The sequence below is a fragment of the Acanthopagrus latus genome, chromosome 21 (assembly GCF_904848185.1).
Source record: "Acanthopagrus latus isolate v.2019 chromosome 21, fAcaLat1.1, whole genome shotgun sequence".
NCBI classification, from domain to species: Eukaryota; Metazoa; Chordata; class Actinopteri; order Spariformes; family Sparidae; genus Acanthopagrus; species Acanthopagrus latus.
Window position 1 is genome coordinate 26,469,314 of NC_051059.1, and position 25,182 is coordinate 26,494,495.

General features: G+C 46.2%; 1 protein-coding gene across 2 annotated transcripts in view; it reads right to left on the reverse strand.

Annotated features, from left to right (window-relative positions):
* The window catches only part of myo10 (myosin X), a 95,870-nt gene that overhangs the window by 51,440 nt on the left and 19,248 nt on the right, over positions 1 to 25,182 (reverse strand). Inside the window, exons 1-3 of one of the 2 annotated variants that reach the window (XM_037082941.1) lie at positions 16,147 to 16,166; positions 14,570 to 14,668; positions 4,421 to 4,579 (exon numbers count right to left, since the gene is read on the reverse strand). In XM_037082941.1, the coding sequence (XP_036938836.1) occupies positions 4,421 to 4,531 (111 nt within the window). In that variant the 5' untranslated portion in view covers positions 4,532 to 4,579; positions 14,570 to 14,668; positions 16,147 to 16,166. Of the gene's footprint in view, positions 1 to 4,420; positions 4,580 to 14,569; positions 14,669 to 16,146; positions 16,167 to 25,182 lie in introns of those variants that run through there. The other variant, XM_037082940.1, reaches the window with a different exon arrangement.

Sequence of the window (25,182 nt, forward strand, 5' to 3'; positions counted from 1 at the left end):
AACTATTCTATCATTCGTCAAAATAGAACAAAAATATGGTGTTCATGCGATAAAGCAATCCATCAGGAATGTTTTCTTGCACAATTTGATTGACCAACACTTTACAGGATGATGCTGCATTGTGTTGCTGCTTTGTTGGCTTTGAATATGTCAAACCAGTGAGGAGGCTGCAGAGCTGCAGTCAGTCTGAACGCAGCTTTCCTGCTGTAAATGAAGACGAATTACTCAGCGGAGGAATTTCCTGTCGTTAGTCGACGTCATACAATTTATATTTTAAATTATGAGAAAGGGGGAACGCATGATCTGACCCCCTGCTGGGACGAGACACCGAGAGGAGGAGAGGTGTTGACACGTGAATGCCCGCACAGAGAGAGAGTGTGTGCGTGTGTGTGTGTGTGTGTAGATGGGGTCGGATGTAAAAACAACAGTGTGTGATCGAAAAATGAGAGAATGTGTGTCAGTGTGTTTGGATGAAAGAGAGGAGACAGTGTCGGGGTACAGGAGATTCCTGAGTGTGTGTGTGTGTGTGTGTGTGTGTGTGTGTGTGTGTGTGTGTGTGTGTGTGTGTGTGTGTGTGTGTGTGTGTGTGTGTGTATGCTCTTCCACTGGAATCTGCAGAGGAGACGAGTGAGGCCACCAGTCGACAGCACAGCTGGTTACAATCATAGCAGCTAAAGACTGTACACACACACACACACACACACACACACACACACACACACACACACACACACACACACACACAGTGTGTCTGGTAGCCTCTGGGCTACATTCCCTGTCCAACTATGTAATGCTAACAGCTAGCTTCAGTTAAGCCAGATCTTTTGTCAGACGATGCCGAACACAAAGGAATGTGCAGATTTGTTTGTTCGATGTAAAAATTCAGACACAGGAAAAACTTTTGAAGTGAATGTAATGAGCCCTGATCTCCACTGATTAAACACCTGGTAGTTCAAAGTGAGCCGTCATCTGGTCAGTGAGGCGTTGAGAAGGTGAAAGAAAATGAAAATACACACATTTCTTATCTAAAGCTAAAATAAACTACAACCAGCTTACAGCAAAAACATACTAAAAGAAGGACTTTGGTGGATATTTGTCTAAAGATGGATATCACCAACAGAAGCAGCTCGTTAATTCTCCTTTTATTCCCTCAGAAGTCAGCCGGGGTGCTGTCAGGAATTCGGGGGCCCCTGTCAGGTTATGACACCGGGGGCCCCTCGCTCTCATGCATTTAACTTCATGCATTAGCCCGTCACCTTAACTTTCTCCGCCTTTTAACACCGCAGGGACTTTTTCCAGGAACCTGAGCACCACGTTAGGAAGGCAGGAACTTTACCTGTTTCACCCACAGAGTTGGTCCAAATATCAATAATGTGCAGCTTTTCTTATTGAACCGTCTGTTTTTCTGCTCTCCAGGGAACATATTTAACCCCCCTGACCAAAAACTGCCCTGAACAAACTGACTGAATAAACATGTGCTGAAAACATCTTCATATAATCGAGGGCGCTGACTTTCCAAGAGGAAAAACAAATATGAGACATGACATGAAGCATCATGTCCTCTGGAAGCAGTCAGCGGGACAGAGATCTGGCAGGAATGTGGAGGCCGTGTTGTCCACGAGCACACAGTTTTCATCAAGAATGGACAAGAACAGCCAGCAGCGACGTGACAGAATCCAGACGGGAAGCATCTAAAGGTCCGTGAGCCGTCGCTGGATGTGGATACTTCTACTACAAGACTGAAATCCTCTTTGCATATCCAGATATTCCTCCAGATTATGAGCTGAAGGTCACTGATAGACCTGATGAGAGTTTAATATTTAGCTGTAACTTCACAGCGTTATTGGCTCTTTCAGTACCAGAGAGACGGGTTAGCAGTGGGTTTGTAGCCCTTCCCTTCGGTTCACCGCGGCCATCTCCACCAAAACCTCTCCTCTAATTTTCCCCCTGGCCCGAGAAAGAGAAGAAAAAAAAAGGCCCGTCAGAGTTGAGATTGGGCGGCTGTGATGAATTGATTGGATAATTTCGACCATACGGGAGCGTTCACATGTGATTAAAGTAACGAGACGGCATTTGTCAAAGGTTACCGCGGCTAATGTGAGCAGAGAGCACAAGGCGGCCTTTGTCACCGGCTTGTTTTGCTGGAGAGAGAAAGTGCTGGGTCAGCGCCGTTCATTAGTCCATAAGTCCACATCCAGACGGTGATGGTTGAGAACTATTTGTCCCACATAGTCCTTTGTTTTCTGGCCTATACAGTAGAGAGTTTCCTTTACTGTGACGGAGGTCAGCAGGAACAGAGGTGCATTGTTTGCTAATTAGCTCACCGTGTAAAGCAGGACAGGGCGGAATAAATTACTCTGTCAGGACCGGCGCTGATGATATAGAAACTATAGGAACAGTGGGATGATTCATCAGCGTGGAGGTGCCGTTTTCCTACTGCTACCAACCTTTACTCTTCAGCTGTGATACCCCCAACAATCGACCTGTCCCAGTTCACGTTTCTGCAAACTACATATACATCCAATTTCTTACTGGCCACCTTTCACATCAGGTGACGCAGGAGATATTTTGAGCCGCTGAACATTTCCATCTGTCTGCTTTTCACAGGAAGTCTGAACATCTCCACCCTTGATCACAGCGACCACAGCAGGTATTTTGAGCCAAACCACGATGTTGTCCAGACCCGACCCAGGTCGCAAACATAACCACAGTCTCAGCACAGCGTCGTGACGACAGAGAGAGAGCTGCAGCGTAAATAAACGTTCGTTCTGTGTGCAGCAATCAGACAGAAGTCTTTAATTAAAGGTGTCAGAGTCTGAGCGATCAAGCCTTCTTGTGGTCTGGACTCTGGTCTGGAGAACGCCAGGTGATGTTATTGTAGAGACGGAGTGGAGGAGGTGGAGGACGGGAACACAAAACACTGACGTTTAACACAGGAGACCGCTGTTTGTCTCTCCTTTCCTTTAACCTCAGAGTCATCATCGCTGCAGCCACAACAATGAAGATCCTCCGAATTCACTCCACTACGCTCAGCATCTGTCAGTCCATTTAATCCAAACCACCGTCTTCCCCTAAACCTTGTTTTGGCTTTATCCTGACCAAACATTAACCACAACATTGTCACCTGATTAACCTGATCCATGCTCTGGTTCTGGAGCCACAGAGGAAGATGCTGATAGATCTGTTAGTGGAGGCGGGTCTTCTAACGGGTCAGAGACAGCTACATGTTCTTCCACATTTATCAGATCCACTGTGGTTCTGATTTGCTCCAAAACTAACACACTCTCGACCGTTCCGTCTCACACCTTGGACGACTCGGCCGCTATCAGAACCGAGCCAGGACCCCCGTTCGCTCCTGCCAAAACTCCCAGCGAGTCCACCACCGAGACACCAGCGTCAAAACCAATCAAACCCGGACTCTAATCGTCCTCCCTCTCACTTGGCAGCCTGTTTGCTTTTCTGGCTGCCAAACAAGGAGCTCCCGTTCAGCACCGTCCAGCCCGGATTCAAAAAAGGCTCAATATGTCCCACTTTGGGTTTTATCACCTGTGCTTTTCATCACCTGGTCAACACTGTCGTCCCGGAAACATCAGAAACAAGCTGCACAGCAACAACAACGACCAAACAGCTGTTTAACAGCTCCCTCTGTGTTTTATTTTGCAGACAATCACCTCTAGTTTAATCTGTGTTGTGTTCATGTTACGATCCTTGAAACTGAAAATAAAAGCAGTCCAACTGGTTGACATGTTGTAAAGCAGCTGGTGAGAAACCTGCTGTGTCTGTACACGTGTTTCCTCTAAACTCACAGTTAAACACACCTTTCAATCAAGTGTTTGTCGAGCTCGAGCTTCGCTGTCTGCTGCTCGTCATGAATCAGAGACGGAAAGCCAAATGTCTTCTGACGGGACGTCCACAGGGAACGTCGCTGTGCACCGATTACTGCAGAAGGACGCGACCTCCATCACATTCCCTGTTTCTGGGCGTCTCTTTTCTGACAGAGTCATCATCGTCTTCTTATCTGCCCGCGTCTAGACGATTATCTCTGCAGTTATGTAACGATTGAGCAACCTCACCCGTTCATGGGAGATTCCCTGCGCAGATCTTTTTAAAGAAGGCGGCGTACCCTGACAGGCCGAGCTGTCAGCATGACACCGGAGATAGAGGAGAGTTTGTTTTGGGCTGTTGATGTCAGAGGATCTCTACACTCTCAGATTTCCCCTTCACACGCCTCAGATCTGATAAAAAAAAACTGGTCCACCGTCTGTTGTTTCCATAATGTAGCTAAACTGAAACTGAACTTGTCACATTGCTTCTTCTTTTATCACATTGTACCAAAGAAACAGGATGAAAACCATCAAAGTCAGCAGCACTGAAAACACACAAAGACAGTTAAAGTCATCAGAAACGTGCTGAAACTCACATAGATGTTTCTCTGCTGGTAGCGCAGGAAGAGGTTGTGCATGATGGCGCCATCGTGAAGGTCCTCGAGGGTCGCCATGTCCTCCACCCCCCTGATGCTGCTGTGGTGCATGGGCTGCACCTTCTGTCGGGTGAGGGCATTCTGCTTGTAGGTGTACACCTGCGTCAGAAAACACAAAAATATGGAGATGAGAAACAAGATAACTCAAAAACTGATCAGAGGAGAAGGTGGAAAGACGAAGCCTTTCTAGAGGAATTTGTGCTTTTACCAGCAGAAATCACAGCTCTCCAGGTTAAAGAGAGAAAAACTTCCCGGGTGGCGACGACTTGAAAATCACAGGAAAACATTCGACCCGCCGGCTGAAGTGTTGTTTACAGAACAGCTGGTCCGTGACAACTTCCTGATCCACTTCTGGGTCACTTGTTCTCCTGGTGGAGGCCTCACGCGGACTTCAGTTACCACAAGTTTTACATTTTTAAAAATAATTATCAGATCCAGTTTTTTTTTTTCTCTATATTCAGCTCTTTCATGACCGAGTGAGCCCGGTCCAGATCAGATAAAACCAGGACCACCAGACCAGAACACAGCAGCTGCTCATAAATTTACAACTCAAACTTCCAGAAGTCTTTAAGCTGAAATGCAGCAACATGACCCGTGTTCAGTCTTTACAGTCCACCTCTGCTCGCTGTCTCAGTTCACCTCCAGGATCGTTTTGTGAACTTTGAGTTCAAAACATTTGCAGAACATATTTTTGTGTCACAGCAATAATGATTCCTAACAGAAAGCAGCTGGGAGAAACTGGACCGGGACCGAAAACATCACAACAGACAGCCGGGACTTTCTGTGTTTTCCTTGTCCAATGTTTTGGACACTAAAAATGTTCAGAACCAGATAATGTGTTCTGACAAACACATCGGACTGAGCTGCTGTCTCATCCCTCAGAGGACGACGTGACGTCGCTGCTCGCTGCTGAAACTTCGACAGGATTTCCACTGACAGCCTCTCGCTGTTTGACCGACTGCTCTAACAGTTTAACTGTGTGATTTACAGCAGACGACTTCCTCCTGGACAGATGATCTCTCATGTAACTGGAGGAGTGTGAAGCCTGGACGCTCCACAGACGCTCCTCTGGCTCGCACAGCACAGGTTCGGTCCGGCCCAGGAGTGTCGGCTGAGTAACAACGGTAAATGTTTGGAAATTCACTGCGATCAGAATAAATCAGCGGATGAGACGATAAGAGGAGTGAAGCCAGACGAGAGGCGACATCCAGACTCTGACTGAAGGAAACTAGTATCAGCAACAGGAAGTGAAGTTTCAGAGTAAAGGTTCAGATTTAAATATGATTTAATTTAATTCTGCTGTTCGTTTAAAGTGACAAGAAGAAATAAAAGAAACAAAGAAAGCAACAAGACAGACGATCATGATCTCATAGTGTCAACCTTCATTACAGCCTTCAGATTAATGCAGTGGGTTAAAAGCTTCCAGTATCTGAGAGGTCTGGATGTAGAAATTCTCTAAATGTGGTACGAACACTTCTGTGTACACGTGTTCTGCAGTACAAGAACATATTTGCCTCCTCCGGCTGGTTTTTGTGTGAGTATTAAATGTCGCCCGTGGGCCGGACTTTAACCTCCGCCTCCTCACCACGGCTCACATTTCACATCACCTTCCTCACAGGTGACATACGGCAGATAGCCGAGGTAAACATGGCCCCGGGTGGTGCACACACAGAGTCAGGAGCCGGGTGCTTATCATCTGTGTCGGAGGACGAGGCCGAACAGCTTCTCCAGACTAAACCGTGTGTGTGCAACGTTCGTCCCACGACGACGAGACAGAAGCGAGCGATAACCGGTGCAGACATCACGGCAATGTTCAATCCTTTCACCCTGACGGAGCTCATCAGTCTGTGACGCTGAGCAGTATCTTTTATTAAGGCCACTGTAAAGCTTTGTTGCTGTCAGTGAGTTTTATCAGCTGGGTGCACCACAAGATGAAGCTTCACTAATTCATCTCTCAGGAATCAGGAACAAATCTTCCTCCTGGTGCATCATAAAATGTCTGAAACTCCCATCCTGAGAGGCTTCACGTGGATATTTGTGGCATTTTATTCATGCAAACTACCGTCTGAGTGGCCTGTGACACAGTTATCTACTGTATCGTATCTGCAGGAGTTAACATGCTGAAATATCTCTTTATGTTTGTGTCTGGTCCGATTAACATAACTTCAATAAAACAGCAAACCAGTTAATCAAGCCAGGAAGACTTTTTTTCTGATTCTGGTTGGGTGAAGTTTTAGCCTTCAGACGAGGTCAGTTCAGACCAGTCAAAACATTTTAACACGAATCTGGATCAGGCAGAGAGGAGAGATCATCTGAGGATCTATAGAAACATCCCGACTCAGCCTGAGATGTGAGAGACACTCAGGTCCAACAGAAAGTCCTACAGGTACGATCAGCTCGGAAAACAAAGTCACCACATGTTAATGTTTCCTCCCAGATGACAACTGTCAGGAGATAAAGCCTCCAAAAACTAAGAATCTGATGAACTGAAATAACACTGACAACTTTTAACTCTCTGAAATATAAAAACATTGAGGACAGACAGCGTAACATTTAGACAAACGAGCTGCTGTTGAAGTCAGCGCTCCCTGCAGAGATTCCTCGGGCCGGTCCAGAGGTGAACAGGAGGAGCCGCTGAGGTTAATTAAGAGAAGACCTCAGATTATCATCGCTCTGCAGGAGGGCTGCAGCCTGCAGGACGCACACAGATCCCTGAGGGAGGGTCTGCTCAGAATAATGACGGGTCACAGCGGATCAACAGAGACGGATCAACACTTCGGTTCTGCTGCGTGATGTGACTCTGAGGACGTTCTCGTGGGTCACCTCTTAACTCTTATTTATATTCTGTGATTCCTCACGTTTCACATCGTCAGACCTCGACCGTGTCGGCTGCTGGGTGGAAAAAGCAGAGCAGCCGAACCCGACGTGGTCTCAGCTGTTTCCATAAACACCTCACCACAACATGAACACGTGGACACACCGGGTCGGACTTTTTCTTGCCACCGTGTTGTGTTTCCGTGGGTTTTCTGGCCTGAGAACCTGAAAAACACAATGACGTCTCGCCACAGTCATATTTACATCTCAGGTCCACACAGCGGCTCTTTTCTCAGTATCTCGGCATCTTTTATGGGAAAATTGGGCTGATGCTCTTTTTGAGGCAAACAATCACGTGTCATTTGTCACCCATGTAACCAAGAAATGGAGGAGAAGCTTGTTCTGGCCGTGTCTGAACGTGTTGCTGACACGCTGCGTGTTGCTGATGAGGGTCGTGTTTTAAGCACCTGACACGTATAAGCTCGTGTTGTGTTTTGCTGAGGAGCCCCTCGGCGTTCAGCTCAGCTCCTCTTCTAATTTTAGCTGCATAATCAGCTGTTTGCTCTGTGAGCCACTTAAGGCTGTTTATCATAAAGCAGCTTTACTCTCACTTCTGTTAATGTGCTCATAAAGACAACACGCTCAGAAGCATTTCATATCCGGCTGAACGCAGCCTGATCAGCTGAATGAACACAGGATTCAAATTCTCCACGGAGAGCTTTAGGAAATAAAGCCAAAATATGACAGAACGATCAGCTCAGACCAGAGTTCAAATGTTATAATCGTCATCATCAGCGTCATGATTTTAAACTTTGTAAATTTTAACAAATAGAGAAATGAGCGACAGAGAGGCTGATCGGTCCTGGTGCCAGTTTCTTCTACTGTGGATGAGAAATAATCTGGTTTCCAACATGAACTCAGCTGTGAAGCAGCAAAACAAGATTGTAAAAGCATTAGCTGGAATTGTACACACACACACACACACACACACACACACACACACACACACACACACACACACACACACACACACACACACACACACACACACACACACACACACACACACACACACACACACACACACACACTCTGCCGTTGTCTGAAGCTGGTCGCTGACCTGCTGTGACCCAGCGGCTCAGGCTGACCCTTCCTGCAGAAAGCTGGTCTCTGTCTGTAGGGTCAATCACACCTGACCCCTAACACACGCACACACACATGCACGCACACACACACACACACACACACACACACACACACACACACACACACACACACACACACACAGGCCTCGTTTCACACATTCCAGCCTTGGTGACGCTTCAGGGGGAACTGAACGTCACAGACGGCTGAAACATGATCGAGTCTCGTCAACGCTGCGTTCACAACCTGCGTGTTCCGATGAGTTTCACCGCCACCAAACAAAAATGTGTTTTCCTCCAGCTCTTAACTCTGTCTCACTAACCTGGACTGACTTTAAGAAACGAGACTAAACTGTTGACGTGTGCTCAGAGGTGGACAGTTACAGAGAGATCTCTGGCTCGTTGGACCAGTCGAGTGTAAACAGTGTTTACAGCCAACAGTCTGACACGAGTGGAGAGCGACTGTAAACACAGCGTCTCTCTGCAGCCTCATCGCTTCAGACACTCCGACCGTCGTCCATCTGGCATCAGCAAACACATCAGACAGTAAACTGATGCTTTCCTGATGTTTCTCTAATAACACGACGAGGAACTTCAATTATTCCCTTAATTTTTTGGCAATATTTGCTCGTAGCAGAGAGAATGATTATGTAAATATACAGCAGCCAGTTAGTGTAGCTTAGCTTAGCACATAGACTGGAAACAGCAGGGTATGATTCTGTCTTCTGGTCCTGGTGGTGTCAGGGGAGTAATGTACGAGTAAGAGTTTTTCCCAAAAGTCAACAAAGATGTGAAAAACTTTTTACTTTTTATAGATTTGACAAACCCACCGTCTTCTGCCAGCTGTAAGCAGAGCGCTTTATTAACCTGAATCTGACGGCCGACCAGAAGCCTGAAACTAGAGAACCAGAAACTAGAACAAGAACAGAGAGAGCGTGGACGCCGTCTGTCCCCCGTTGTCTTCCTGTCACGGACAGTATTCATAGCATGACAGTGGTCGTCCCAGCAGCCCTCAGTGGGGGACAGGTTGTTCTCTGGCTGTGGCCTAATTAGGTTTCTAATTGGTCCAGTTGTCTTTGTGGAGATGAGTTAGGTCCACGCCTCGAGAACAAAGCCGCGGGGCCCAGCGCTAAGCCTAGCGACAGATGCTAACAGGAGTAAATCTCAGTGAAACAAAGCCATTAGACAGCATCACTGCAGAGGAAGAGGAGGAGGAGGAGGAGGAGGAGGAGGAGGAGCTGGGGGGTCACTGCTGTACCCTCGGATCAACAGGCTCTGTTCCTGGATCAGTCAGGATAAAGTCTGTTGTTCTTACTTATGTGGATCAGAAAGTGACCGTACGTTAATTTGGAAACAAGAGAAACTCACGAGTGACCGAGGAAGCATTTAATTAATCTGGATGTTTGGAGCCTGATGCTGAAATATTAGTTTATATTTAAATCTGACCAAATATCAGCTCGTGGTGATGAATCACAGGAGGTTAGCAGGGTTTGGCTTCCGTACCCCGAAAATCTCTCTGTTCTTTACTGCCTGATGTTCACAAGTTCCTCGATTTGAACTGGAATTTGGCATCTTTAAATGTTTGTGTTGCCTCAGAGGAATGACCCAACACTGAGTGTGACACCCACGTTGAGCCTCCTTCAAACGTCAGAAACAAACGGCTCTTTTATTGAAGGCTAATCGCTTTAATGACCTTTAATAACGAGTCAGACTTTCACGCCAGCGATCAGCTCATCACAGCACGAGGAATGAAACTCTTGGTTTTGTCTTCAGGAGGGAAAGCTGAGCCGTCTCGCCCCCTCACTGCCTCCTCGCTCTGCCTGTCAGGGAGTTGAACAGGTAACCCTCCGACCGCCTCAAGCTTCAACCCCCCACACACACACACACATCATCATCATCATCATCATCATCATCAAAAGCAGCAGCTGTTCTTTGAATCACCATTCATCTCCTGCTGTATTGTCCTGCAGTCAGCGCAGGAGGAGGAGGCTGTCTGCGCCGCCGAAAACACTGAAACCTGAGCAAGACGAGAGAAAAACCCTGCGACCTCCGACATCACGAACTCACAGTAGCAGTTTAGATAGAAATCTGCAGGAAGGTAAAGGCTGCAATGTGCCGCCTTGTCTTTCTAAAAGGGAGGTGTAATATTCCTCCTTTTCCAAAAAGCCGCCACTGGGGTAGATGTAAACGTGAAGTGAGGTGAAGCGCGAAGTTTTGAACAGTGAAGCAGGTCGAATCCGTCTTCAAAATAAGAGCTTTACATTGCACCCCACTGGAGATTAGAACTGGGTTCTTAATGGGGGGCTTTTAATTTGAAAGTAGCAACCGTTAGTAGCTTAGCATGCTAACGTCAATACACATCTCTGCAACATCTCTGACACACAAGGTGAACCCTGTTCTGCACATTCTGTTGATAACGTTAAAGTGCTCGGAAACTAAATTTCTGGCCTTTTCTTTAGACTTTTTCCCTTCAAGAAGTGTGTCCAATGTAACAAATCTACATTTTAATGAATCATTTACAGTGTTGGTCCAAGAGCCAGTGGATTTATTAGGGTTGATCCTCTGGGAAGTATCGATATTAACACTGAACGTCACGATGAGAAAATCCATTCCTGAACTGAAGAGGTGATCAGAGAGACAAATCATCCTCGATGCTTCACGACGGAAATGAAACTGAACTGAGACATAAACACAAATATACACACACTTCAGCCTGAGAGATGTACAGTGTACACTGTTTGTAATGTAAATGTAAACCACACACACACACACACACACACTGGAGGGGGTGGGGTTTACAGTAGTGTGCTCCTCTGATTGGTCGACACTGGCTTTACTTACAAAGAGCAACATCTGCTCTGAAGCTGAGCAGGTGACGTTCATCTCCAGTTACACACAGCAGACGGCTGGTGCACACATGCACACACACACATTCACACACACAGTACGAACACAAAGAAACACCTAAACAACCTCTGGACGAAAACACACACAGGAAACATGACAGACACACTCATTATTCACATGCTGTAGTTCACTGTCCTGCTCACACTTCTTGTACATGGTCTGTTTCAGGGACTGAACCTGTGACTCTTCTGTCACAGGACGGTGCTGTTAGTGTCCAGCTGACACACAACTCATTGTAGTTTGCAGCTCGGGGTAAGAGTCATTTTCGAGCAGCTAATTCCTCTAAAGCTCTAACAGATTGAGTGTGACAGTCTCGTGCTGCCTTTATTTCCAAACTCTGAGCGAAGCAAATTAAAACCTCCCAGTCTGCCGGGACCGACGAACACGCAGCACGATTATTAATACTGTCAGAGAGGAGAGGGTGAAAAAAAAACAAGAGACGGAGGATGAAACAAAGACACAAGAACAGAAGTGAATTAAAGAGAAGAAAAGACAGCAAGTTAACAAATGAAAGACGAAGGTAAGAGACACAAAGAAAATGATGAGACAGGAGGAGAAAAGGATGAAAAATGAGAGACAGAAGAAACAATTAAAACCAGGAATTGAGGATGAGTAAATGAGTAGGACAGAAAGAGAGAGGAGGAGGGAGCGACTAAAACAGGTCAAGAAGAGAAGATAAAAGGAGAAAGCTACAGACAAAAGAGGAGATGAGAGGAAGATTAATGAATGGAGGAGAGACAAAAGAGACAAAACAAAGAGATGAGAAGAGAAATCTATTCAACAAAGTGACCACATGAAGAAGAGACAAAAAGAGGCAAAAAGAAAGCAAATAAAGAAGAGTACAGATGAAAAGGAAGATAACTTGTTCTCCAGGTCTCGTTGTTTCACTCAGAGGCTACAGTCATGCTAACAGACATGCTAACAGTTCAGTGTGGCAGCAGAGCTTTTGAGCTAAATGCTAACACCAGCATGCTAAGATATTCACAATGACTGCATGCTTCAGTTCAGCAGGCGTAGCTCACCATGTTTACAGGTAATTAATGAACCCGTCTCGTCCTCCTCCACCTCCGGCTGAATGCCTCGTATCGTTAACACACAGTGTGACCTGGCAGAGTCCGACACGGTGGTTTCCTCAGTAAACACACCGACCTCTTCAGCCACCTTCGTCATCTTCTGCTGCTCCTCTTCAGTCGCTCGTCCTCGAGAGTCTTGAGCGGACAGGTCGGTCGTCAGAGATGCTGCAGCTACCGAAGAGGACGGTGTGTTTACTGGAGGAGCTACAGATCCTACGTATCAGCTCTGCTGCTGTTTGTTTGATTTATAAACCAACAACAACCAGCGTCCACCAGACAACCACTGAACGTACAGACACAGCATGCTGCGTTGCTAAATCTTGTCTCATTTGTTGTGTATTTGAACAGTAAATTCATCGGGACCCATAAGCCTCGTTGTTTCCGGCAGACTAGTTGTCTCTGTCAAAAGATGTCCAAAGTAATTACAAATCATATTGAGGGGGACATGAAAATCTGAACCAAACTGCATCACAATCAAGCCAATAAATGCAAATAAAAGCAGAAATGTCTTGCTCACTTTTGTGAGAGTCAGACTGACATTGTTGTGGTTTAAAACAGCCACGAACATTAAGTGGAACATCTGCTCTCTACAGCAGCATCTGACACCTTCATCCTCTGTAAACTGTGCAGCAGAGAGTCATTAGCTCCGGTGACCAGCAGGTCTCAGAGTCTGTGAGTGAGTCGGAGCCGGGAGATAAGAATGCCTTAATCTGCCGCTAAATCTGCAGGACAATACGCTGGCTCGACATGACCCTAAATCCCTCAGCGCTCACATTCACCGGCCGGCTTGTGGTAGTGACCCTCTGCTGCTCGCCAGCTACACAGGAAGTCTTTGTTAAAGCTGTCAGCACAGGAGCACAGAGCGGAGTAAATCCACCCAAACACTTCACACAGGTAATCGTCCGCTGGCCTGGTTTGGAGGCGAGGTGGCAGTAAGTCGTCTGAACTCACTTAAATTCAGGAGTTTAGCCTTCTCAGTTCTGTGTGTGCATCTTATGTAACAGAAAGGTGTGTTGACACGACCTGATGCTCGCAGCCTCGTCTGACTTTCACGCGTTGGCGTTAGTGTTTGTAGTCAAATTGGGCAGAAGAGGAAGAGTCCCTCTGTGTGAACACACACACCTCATGATTCCCTCCTGACACTTTACAGTCGACACTGTGAGGAGTTCAACACCTTGAAGAAGAAACATCACAGCTCACCACGACTGAATGTTTTAATGTGGACTCCAGCCTCAAAACTGCTCAACTTATTGGTTCATTTTAATTCTTAACAACTAACCAAATCCTACGTGAAGCTCAGGGTGACCCTCGCTCCACACGTCCTTCACCTCGCCCGTTGGTTTCACTACACACGGATCACAGAGATAATGCAGAACCATATGGTGTTGAGAGGATTTGCTGCATCTCGAGCTGATCCCAAATTATGAGTGAACCTCTTTAAGCCGTCCTGGAGGTTTACGGCAGCGTCAGCAGAGGTACGAGAGCGACCGAGGCGTTTCCCCGACAGCCGTTTGTGTTTCTGTGGGACACTGAGGTCAGAATATTTGGACTTTTCTGTCAAGAACGTAGTGAAAAGGAACTGAAAGCCCCAGAGAGAATATGTTACATCTATCAAAAAGAAAACTAATACCTGATTCACTTTGAATAAAATGCAAACTATACCGATAACTAAAACAAATAGATCACATAGTCTAGACAACAGACATGTTCTTTGTGATCTCTTCTGTCATGTGAGGTTGTTTTTCTGCTTCAGTAAATTACGAAACTGAAACAATCATAGATTAAAGTTTGTTTGCAGTCTTGGTTCCCTCACATCTTCGACTTTATGTCTCTTGCTTCTTCTTTTTAGACCAGGTTAAACGTCACATAAGTGGAACATGAGTAACACAAATCAAATCTTAACGTATGGGCAACTTAAATGTTCACGTCCACATGATGTTTGGACCATAATTCAGCACCAGAGTGATTCTTCGTAGACCTGGACCAGGAGACAGGAAGTACAGCACGGCCCAGGAAGTGAAAATGCAACTGAGATCCTGAAGTCAAACTGCAGGAAAAGTTCCAGAGTTTGCAGGAGGCTTTTTTGAAAAGGTTGAAAAAGGCAGGAAGAGAAAAAGAGGTTCTGTTTTTTGAAGTCGTATGAGTGATCTCACCTGGCCGTAGTCTGTGGCGAAGACAACAACGCCTCCAGAGCACGAGGACACGGTGCTGGGAAGATACTGCTCATCCTCCCGTAACCACACCCGGTCACCCTGCAGCAAAACAAGATAACACAGTTTCACTTGTCGGGTACTGGAGGCAAAATCAAATACCACTGTTTACCAGAACAGTCAGCACACAGCTGGATTTATAGAACATCTTCTTCCTAAAAACAGGGCGAAGACATCATTTAATTATGGTCGTTGACAGTTTGTTGGTGTGATGAAAGAGAGAATCCAGAATCCAGAAACCTTTGATTCCAACACGCCAACAAACTGAAGCAAGAGCTTTAAACCTGGCTTCAACCAACGTTCAGCGTTCTGTGCTTGTAACGCAACATTTAAATATCAAAATGAATCCATGTGTTTATGTGAAACAGTGGACCTTAAACATTTAAAATATATTTCTGATTTACAGTCTGTTTTCCTTCAGTTGACAGACGTCAGGAGAATGTTTGACGGCTTCTTGAGACTTTAAAAGATGGTCCAGTGTTCATGTTTCTGTTCTGTAATTTTGAGGTCATGTTTGACTTCGGCTCAAGATATCAGCCTCCGTCTGCTGTTACCATGGCGTCACCACAGCGCTGACCTTTCTCTGACCAATCGGAGGGTCTCGGCTGTCGGAAGCGTGGAAAACTCTGCAGCGTTGGGTTTCAGAAATCTGGACCTGCGTTCCCCCCAGAGAGCAGTAAACCTGCATGTTTATTGATGCTTTTTAGTGGCTGCCAGCAGAGACAGAAAACACTTTTATACCTGTTGACCTGTCGGGTTCACTGCTCCTGGTTTGCTACAGTGCTTCCCCTCCGGCCAACAGCTGGATATCTAATCAGCTGAGCCGTGTTTGTGGAGAATTAGCGGATAATTGTTGGTATGTTGGAAGAAAGTCCGAGTCTTAACTGCATGTTTGGAGGTTTGTGTCTTGTGATTTTCATGTTATTTGGCTCTGAATGTGACCACAGTACCAAAAACAGTGAGTACATATTTAGAACATTTCTGGAAAATGTGGATTACATTTGTTTGATGGCTTTCACTGTAAGCAGAAAGATCTCAGGGAGAGTTCTGACCAGAAACTCTGCAAATCTCACTGAGCTGAAGAAACGAGAGGCCCTGGAAGTGGATTCCCTCCTAATCGCATAGCCACATGTGCCGCTGCTCATTAGCGTGACGAGCTAATGCTAACGGGAAAAACAAACGGAGCACTTTTGTGAGATGCCCCTCCCCCCTCTGAACCAGACATATGAGCGACCCTCATTCTGACTGAGCTGTCCTGGCGTGGCGGAGAGGGGCACCTGGCTGGGAAAGAGTTAGTGAATGAATGGATGGACTCGGGGGTAAAGCTCAGGTCTGCAGCGTCAGCAGCGGATCAGAGGGGGGCCGTGTGCTGTTCTAAAGCCCTCGGTCGTCCTCTCTGAAGAGGGAAACTGCACGATTCCAACGCTCCTGGGAATCTGCTGCGGAGAGATAAATCTGACGCTCACAGGAAACTCATAAACTAACTCAGCTTTGATCCCGAAGTCTGTCAGACAACTTACTCGTCTGAGATGTGAGAGGAAAAGCTGATCCTGCAGAGGCACAAAGCTGATCCGTGATCCTCAGTGAAGATCTGGTTTTTAAAACATTGTCTGTTGGTTTCTGCAAGTTCTTCACACCTTTTCTGGCCTTTAACACAAAAAACATTTTGTTTCTAGCGAACTATCGCCCGAGTCGACATCCATCTAGATGTTTTAAAAGCAGAAATATTCCTGTTCAGTGTCTTTATAAGATTTACGTCACCAGTCAGAAGACGGTCAGGAGGGTGAAAAGATCAACATGTTGGTTTTATTTGCTGACATGGGGAAACATATAAAATAATATCAGCTTTACTATTAGAGAAAAAAAAAGGTTATAGACAAAATTATTCATCGAAAACTTTCCAAAACAAAACAGACAAAGAAACACAAAGAGGAGTTCATTGTGGTGGTGTCAGCGGCTGACGTCTGCCGCTTTGATGCCGCAGAAAAAGGAACCAAACAAAAGAAGACGTTCCTTTGTGGCGGCACAAAGAGGAGGCGTGTGCTGTTTACCCGCCGCGACCATACGGACATTCCTGACGTGCACGCACATCAAGTTACACACACACACACACACACACACACACACACACACACAGCAGCGTGTGCCGCCCACCCTCTCTCCACTGAGGGGGGAGAAGGAGGCTCGCCATCTTATTGTGTGTTCCCTCCCTCCACCATTAATCCACTCCCCCTCTCTCCTCGCTCTCCTCCTCTCACACACACACACACACACACACACTCTGACCCACAGAACTACTGGCCCAGTTCTAAACTAGGGCTCTGAGCCAGAGGTCTCTGCTTCACCTCCTCTCCCTCGTCCATCACCGCTGATTGTTTGAAATTTGAACATCAAACATGTCGCTTGTTCTTTTCCGATGAAGCAAAGAAAACGAGACGCAGAGGTTAACGGATACAAAACACACATATCAGATAATGTTCCTGCATTTTAATGTCTAAAAAGAAAAAATACTTAACCTTTGTTCTATATTTTTCTGGGCTGTGAACCCAGAGAAATCCACAAGTTTCCTCAGAGGTAACACTGCGTTTCACTTGGCTGCCTGTCGCTGGAACTTCCAGGAGAGTCAGAGAGCGAGGAAGGAAGTCAGCGAGCGAGATAAAACATAATGTGAATTTAACTCATTAACGATGGCTGATTATTGGTGTGTTCACTGCCAGCGAAGAGAGTTTGACCGCAGGATCTTTTGACCCAAACAGATTGCTTCATGGACGGGTAATGTAACAAGCAGCGGCATGAACTCAGGTGAAGCTCTGACTGAACTCAGCACTCAGCAGTACATATCTGAGAAAGTCTTTTGTTTTGTTTCGATGAAGAAAGTCGCAAAATAAATTCAATATTGTGAATTTTAAGTTATAAAAATGGTTGGATTCTTCCGTCGGGAGTTTCAGGCGCTGTCGGTCAACTCGACCACCAACACTTCATCTGAAGTCATCTGAGGCTGAGACACTTCCTGCTGAAAACAGTCTCACTTCCTGGTTTATTTGCGTTGCTCAGTCCAATATATCCCGTCCGGTTTGAGCTTCAAAACATCTGACATCATAAATATTTGAGATTCCCCAATCCTCCTTCACGGTCACGCTGCCAGAACAGCTCTTCACATAAATACCATAACAGTCTAGTAACTTCACAAACTCACAAGACGACATGAAGACAAGACCAACAACTTTTAACCAAAGTAGGAAAAACAACTGCTGTTATGAGGAATTTCTACCGCAGCAGAGACATGAAAGGACGCCGAGCTAATGTCAACACAAGTCGGGGAACGCTGAGGAGTCTGGACCGGGCCGGGGAGCTGTGGATCAAGGCCCAGCTGTTGCACCAGTAAGACCTCTGAGCCGCTCATTCCAGTTAAATCTGAGTAAAGGAGCTCACGGAGCAGAGACAGAGGTGTCAGAGTGCTTCTCACATCAGCAGGACGGATTATTAAAGTGTTCTCCTGAAATCTGGACTCATCTTTCATCCTTCATGAGGAGGAACTGTCCCAGTAAAATGTCTCAGCTTCAGAACAACCTGCTGTTTTGGTTTCTTTGTTATGTCAGCAGTTATTTTCTGAGGGCCGACATCATGTTCAAGGAAATGTTTTCACCTTGCCAGCGTGAACCAGCAGCTGCATAAATACACAGAGAAAGTGAAGCAGCTCCAGAAATCATGACCTGGTCACCCAAAAATAATCTACAGACTTTGTTGTACAGAAACCATTTTATTTCCGTATCACTGCGCAGAAGGAAACGTGGATCTACTCATGGACGAGAGGTTTAGCTCATGATGTAAACGGATGTCAACATTAATGATTGTTTCCTCGGCTGAGCTCTAAAGTTCGCACTAAAACTATGAATGTGATTTTTATAATTTTGATTTCAAGTTTCTCTTGAAAATGCAGCCGAACGTCTGCACAAGAGGTTTTATTTTGATCCACAGGAGTTTGTAGTTCAGCACTGTAACATGGAGTCACCACATGCGTCAGTTGTCCAGAGAGATGATCCATCTTGGCCTCCGTCTCCTCCCCGACACCTCCTCCCAGCCTCCAACCACAACACAACACAAGCCTCCCGCCCTGAAAGCTCTGGGAGTAAAAACCGAGGCACTGACCCTTCTCCTGCGAGTATTTTCCCTCCGTAACCTCGACATGTGTGGCTAATGCTCCCTCTCTGTGGGACGCGGGGGGGCCCGGCTGGTAAAATGAGGATCTGTGGCGCTGGGAGCGTTCGTACGCCATCGGGGTCGGGAATGAGCAGCTGTCTCGTTTGAGAGATTCCACTTCCTCTGGCTGTAACAAACAGAGTCCTGTGCTCCCTCACAGCCATCCTCTCTGTCACAGCCTTCAATGGGAGAGCCTGTGGGAGCCGCCATTTTCTGTGACTCAGCACAACTGCTGGTATGTTCCCTGTGAGATGATGCATCGCTGCTCCTGCAAACAACTGCCACTGCTTTCTGCTGGTGAGGCGAGCAGGGTATCGTTTCACCCAAACAGTATAATCTCAGGATTAATGAGGCACCAGTCCAGCTGTTTTTGTACCGAGTGTGTGAACACCATGTTGCCACCGCTGAACTTTGACCTCGTCTGCAGCAGCCGAGCAGAGAAAGCAGCACATCAGCAACAGCTGCAGCCCTCCGTCAAGCGTTCAGCCACAGTCCTGCTCTCCACGGAGCGAGGACCGGCCCGGAAGGAAACGAAGGGAAAAGGAACATAAAACTGCCTCATAGTCCTGTTGGGCGTAATTCAAGCTTCAAGACGTCGTTATTTACACCCTCGACTCATTCGCCCACTTCACAAGAAAGAGTGTAAATAACACCCTTTCAGATAAATCAGTGATACCGGAGACTGTGATCACAGCAGACGAGCTGCATGGAGGATTTTTATGTTGTTTTTCTGGTCTCCAGTTGCTTCAGTTGTTCAGCAGAATGCTGCGACACTTTATATCATCAGAAGGGAGGAGAAGATGATGATAATTTGGGTGGACTGTTCCTTTAACCTTTCAGACGTAGATGTTCAGCGTTCAGCAGACGCTATAACATCGTCCTGAGTCTCCGTCAGTCACATCCCTGTAGGTAAACAGTTCCCTCCACCTGCAGAGCAGCAGGTTTCCCTCCGTCAGCCGACTGGGACAGATTATCTCCTCCTTGTTTGTACAAGCCCCACATGCTCACCTCGCCTCCCTCAAACTCCAGGCTCCACAGAACACACGCTTGTGTTAATCGCAGTAAAAAAACAAAACAAAAAGGTTCCTCCTCAAAGCCTCGTGAAGCACTTTCAAAACCGCCAGTTTCAAAGGTGAACAACGGATCAGAAGTGGCGCGTCACGCTCCGTTTATCTGATGTCTGAGAGAGGAGGGCAAACGGCTTCTGAACCCGGTTTTTTGATCTCGACTGTCTGAGCGCAGGTGTGTTCTGTGTTTCTGTTCCTTTCATGACCCACGAGCCCTCAAAGCTCCTCAAAAAAACCCTCATGTGGTTTGAAAAACAAGTGTTCAGCCTTCTCAGAGAGGCATCACTGACACTGAACAAAGTAACGATGATGAAGTCGCTCATTGAGCCTTAGCTTGGAGCGAACTACAGTCTCAGTCCGGCTGGTGCTGATCCATTTCCACTGTTACAGTCTCACTGACGGTGCAGCGGGTCGGACGGCAGGTCGGCGGTTCCTGTTTTGTCTGATTAAACATTAACTTTTAGAGGGAACTGCTTTTTACGACCGAGGGTAAAGTGAGTAACCGTCTCACATAACATGTTTATCACTTGTCTGTTTACGACTTCATGTGGTCGTCCATCCAGAGACGGCAGCAACAAAGTACAAATACTTAGTTACTGTAGTTAAAGAAAGAACAGATACCTGAAACATCCACCTGAGCATCTCTGTGACTCTACAGCTGAACACAGACATCTGAACTTTCACACATTTTCTAAAACGGGCTCGTTACTTTAGTTTGATGCTTTGTGTCTATTTGACGACTCATCAACTGTCTTTGTGGTGCGTTCAGGAACAGCTGGGACAAATCCTTCTGATTCTACATTAAACTTTAATAGTTTCTGAATTCTATTAATATGACGTGAGCTTCAGTTAGCTTTGAGCACAAATGTCCTTCAGAGGGAGACTTTTTACTCTGAGTCCATGTCAGAGCCTGAACTCTGTTACTTTACTGCATCTAAACTTCTACTGGAGGTTAAACAATGTGTGCTGCTCTCATCCGGCCAATAGAGAGCAAGTACACAGATTTCAAAATGGCAGCCTTGCAGAAGAAGGAATCTGATAGTGCCGTTTCGCAGGAGAGTTATCATTTCGAAACCTTTACTTTCAAAATCCCCTTCTTGCCACACTGATAATTTGTCTGAAGGGTTTCCTGTCTGACACGGCTGAGGGACAGATATATATGTGTGTGTGTGTGTGTGTGTGTGTGTGTTTAAGCCTCCAGAGGAAAATGTAAAGCTCATAAAACACACTCAGAGTTGAAGATTTCACATTCTCCAGCTGTCGCAGGACAAAACTGACATCCAATAATTGAAGAGCTTTTTAAAACCAGCAGAAGAATTTGGGTCTTGTGGGTAAAGAAGCAAAAAAAAGTGAAAGTATTCATGTTGCTCCCCTGTGATGACAGTGAGTGACAACACAATAGAAACAATGCACACACACCAGTGTTTAGTGGGAAGCTGCCGTCTGGGAAAAAGCAGCCGGGAGGAGGAAGTCTCTCAGCGCAAACGGACCTTGAACCCCTCGTCGGCAGGCGGCACGGACCAATCAGCTCGCACCGCCTTTGTGAGAACCAGTCAACACGAGTTCAGCGGGCTCAGGTTATTTAGATTTGAATGACTGGACACACAGACGGAGAGCAGAGGATTGTGGGAACTGATTAGGTTTCTGTATTGACTTTTGGGAAGGTCTGGGAAAAACCTCACAATGACACACACACACACACACACACACACACACACACACACCAAAATAAACACACAATCATACCTGATTAAAGCCGAGCACACACACACACACACACACACACACGCACACACACACCAGTGTAAACCCATTTACCTACAAATACAGATATAGCAATATACAAACATGAATTAATACACATGCAAACACACTCAAACACAAAAACATAAACTCAAGGTGCCATGTGTATTATACTAACACCTAACACACACAAACCCACACACACACAATAACACACACAAGTATAAAGCAAAGATATAATTGCCACCCACAAACTAACACAAACATACCCACACACCTGCACACACACACACACCTGCACACACACACCTGCACACACACACCTGCACACACACACACACACACACACACACACACACACGGTTGTTTTCTTCTCTGGTGATCGCAGCGAGCCGAAGCTTCTCCACCTGCAGCAGAGACACCAGCAGACCAATCACAGCCCTCGTGGTCGCCATGAGTGTCTCAGCAGCAGTCTGAGGTCGCGGCTGCACGCTCAGTAAACTCTTATCTATATGTACTATAAGGCTGCTGGCTTAAAGGAACAGTTCACCCCAAAACTGCTCCTCACATGTGCAGAACTTGCCTAAGAAACATCACGTTTTTAAGTTTTCATGAGTATCACAGTAATCTGGTGATAGTTGTCTGTACATTCACAGGTTCACTGCTAACAGGAGGAGATAACAGTTGATTCTGCTCAGCCTTAACTGAATTAAATTTTTCTTTTGTACGTCTCGAGCTGCTTCAGGTGTTTAGAAGAACGCTGCAACTCTGTTTTACCGTGAAGCTCCAGAACTGTCCTGTGGACTACCACTCTTCACTTGACTTTATATCATCAGGACTATAAACGTGATTTTATTTGAGACATCTCAAGCCGACACAGTGCTTCTGTCTCCAGAGCCTATAGTCCGTCTACAGATATCCTTCATGTTCTATATTCAGTGCTTGAACGGTTCAGTCTCCTCTCATTATGCTGATTGTGAACATGTGTAACCCAGTTCTCTCTCAGACTGACGTCCTTTAATGTTCCTCCGTCAGTTGGTTTTTTAAAAGCAGCTCTCTTCAGCTTCTTATCTCTCGTCATCTTTTGGATCCAAACTCTTCTCTAATCCACTCAGGACTCAACGTCTCAAACTGAGTTGGGAAACTATTCTGACGTACATTTGTTTTTGCTTTAAAGGAGTTAAGTTTTTGCTCGAGCCGGAGGAGGGAGAACATCTCCGCGCTGCCATCTCTGCTTTGGAAGCCTTCACATGAAAACTATGTTGGACTCAGTTCAGTGAACGACGTCAGAGACAGAAGCTGCATGTATAGAATCCATACACACACACATCGTCCGTCATGATGACTGCTGCCTCCTCTGCAGCTCCCCGCATCAAATTTCCAGACCTTAATACCCCTTAATTACACGTTACATACCACTTAACCACCCAGCTCAGCGAGCAGCGCCACATATTATTCTACCTTCAAGAGAGACGATCTGCTGGAGCCTGGAGCCATGTGATCCCATCCCAGGAGGAGCGTTTTCTTCAGAATCAAAATTTGTGTCTAAAATCCCTGGTGCATGTGTGTGCAGACTCCAGAGGATCAGATCATGAACATTAAACTGTTTATTCTCTGCACTGTGCTGCCTGCTTTATTTCTATTCACACCACAAGAGGGATTCAGCTCTCTGTACTGAAGTTACATCAGTGAGTCGAGATGTTGTGATGTGTTCGTATGTTGTCTGGAAAATGTCTGCGTGCACAGAGCGAGAGCAGATTCAATGTAAAGAATTCAAGCAGCTACACGTTGACATCTAGAAATCCAGATCTTGAAGGATCTTGCAGCTGCACTACGACACAACGACAAACTGAAACACTTTGACCACAGTGGATCTTCTGTCAGTGACACGTCGCTGCAGGTTGGTTTTAAGGCCTGTCAGGCAGACAGACATGTTGCATGTTTCAGTAGCCGGTCAGCAGTGATGTAAACCAAATATTTGACTGACAAAGTTCTCCTGCTGTCGGCTTCTCATCATGAGCTCCAGTCAAGACAGGAACAAACCGTCCCTGACGTCCAGATCAGCGTGTCAGCTTCAAAACACGAGCATGAAAATGACACGGAAAATAACGACTTATCACACCAGCAGCCCTGATCTCCTCCCGTCTGCAGCTCGTTGGTGTGGTTGCAGAACAACAGAGTCCGATCAGAGCCTCATCACACCCACTCTGCTTGTAAGCCAGGCGCTGGACTCCCCGGACACATTCATGCGAACACGGCTGCGAGCTTGTTCGAAAATTAAAAGAAGCCATGTGTGCGGCAGGAGCTCCGCAGACACATCTGGCCAACACAACACTCCCTCTGAATATTCAGACATTTTTTCATAATCCAGATAAAGTTTTTCCCTCCGTCCCTCTTTATTAAAACACTCTGCAGGACTGTTCTGGATCAGCGCCGACGCCGAAACTTCCTCCCAAGAAATCAGTTAAACGTCACGAGTTGTTGTTTCAGATTTAAGATGGAAACTCGCTCCCCTGCAGATTAAACATGTAGAAAAAGAAAAAGGAAAAGGAAAAGAAAAAGAGAGGCTTTTTAATTGTTTATAAGGATGAACAGGGTGACTCACTGCATTGTGGGAGAATGGAAGTCAGTGGTCGGTCGGTTTGCGGAGGCCGTTTTCTGGAGTGACTGATGAAGATGATGATGGAGAAAAGGACTCTGTTTATCACACTGACAAACACGCCAACACACACTCACACACACACACACACACACTCTCTGTATTGTGGATGATCTGTGACTAATTGCCGTCACATGAACATGCAGCGCGGTGGCCATGAAACACACATGGACTCGCTCACGGCAGCCGATCAGACGCTGTGAGGAGCTGCTGACTGGAGGATTAGAAGATGATCTGAGCGTCTGGATGAAGTCGTTTCCACCAGTTGTGTATAGAAACTATCACACGCACATTCCTGCTTACAGACACACAAAGACTTCCAGAGTTTCCCACCACTGATCTGATCAGTTTCTCAGGTCATCCTGGTTTCTTCTGTTCACATTCAGCTTATTTTTAGATGTCAGAAATATTTTTCCCTCGAACATTAAAACAAAAAATACCCTCTCCTGCGTTCGGCCCATCGAACCACCTCAAGCTGGTCGGGCCGGCTCATGCTAATGTCGCTAGCAGCTCCCTCGCTCACTCAGAACATCTCGTCATGTGTCCCCGGTGGATATACTGGAAGTGTTTGTTGGATCTGATCCTTCAAAGAGCATCTATTGGACCTAAAGTGTGACTAAACTGCCTCGAATAAATAGAAGGACCAGAGGTAAGTGAGGTTGTCTGTTCTGCATCTGGAGGACTGCAGAGACCAGAACCAAGAGGGGCTGAACGCTGAAACTGATTTGTTTGAACTCCATTTACTCAGCTGCTGTGGGTCACCGCAGCATGAAAGCCGACCCACTACTGCAGGAAACGTGAAATTACAAGAATACGTCACAGCGAAACCTGACGTCTCTTTCAAAACACAGAAAATATTTAGCGAATAGCTTCAGTTACAGATTCAC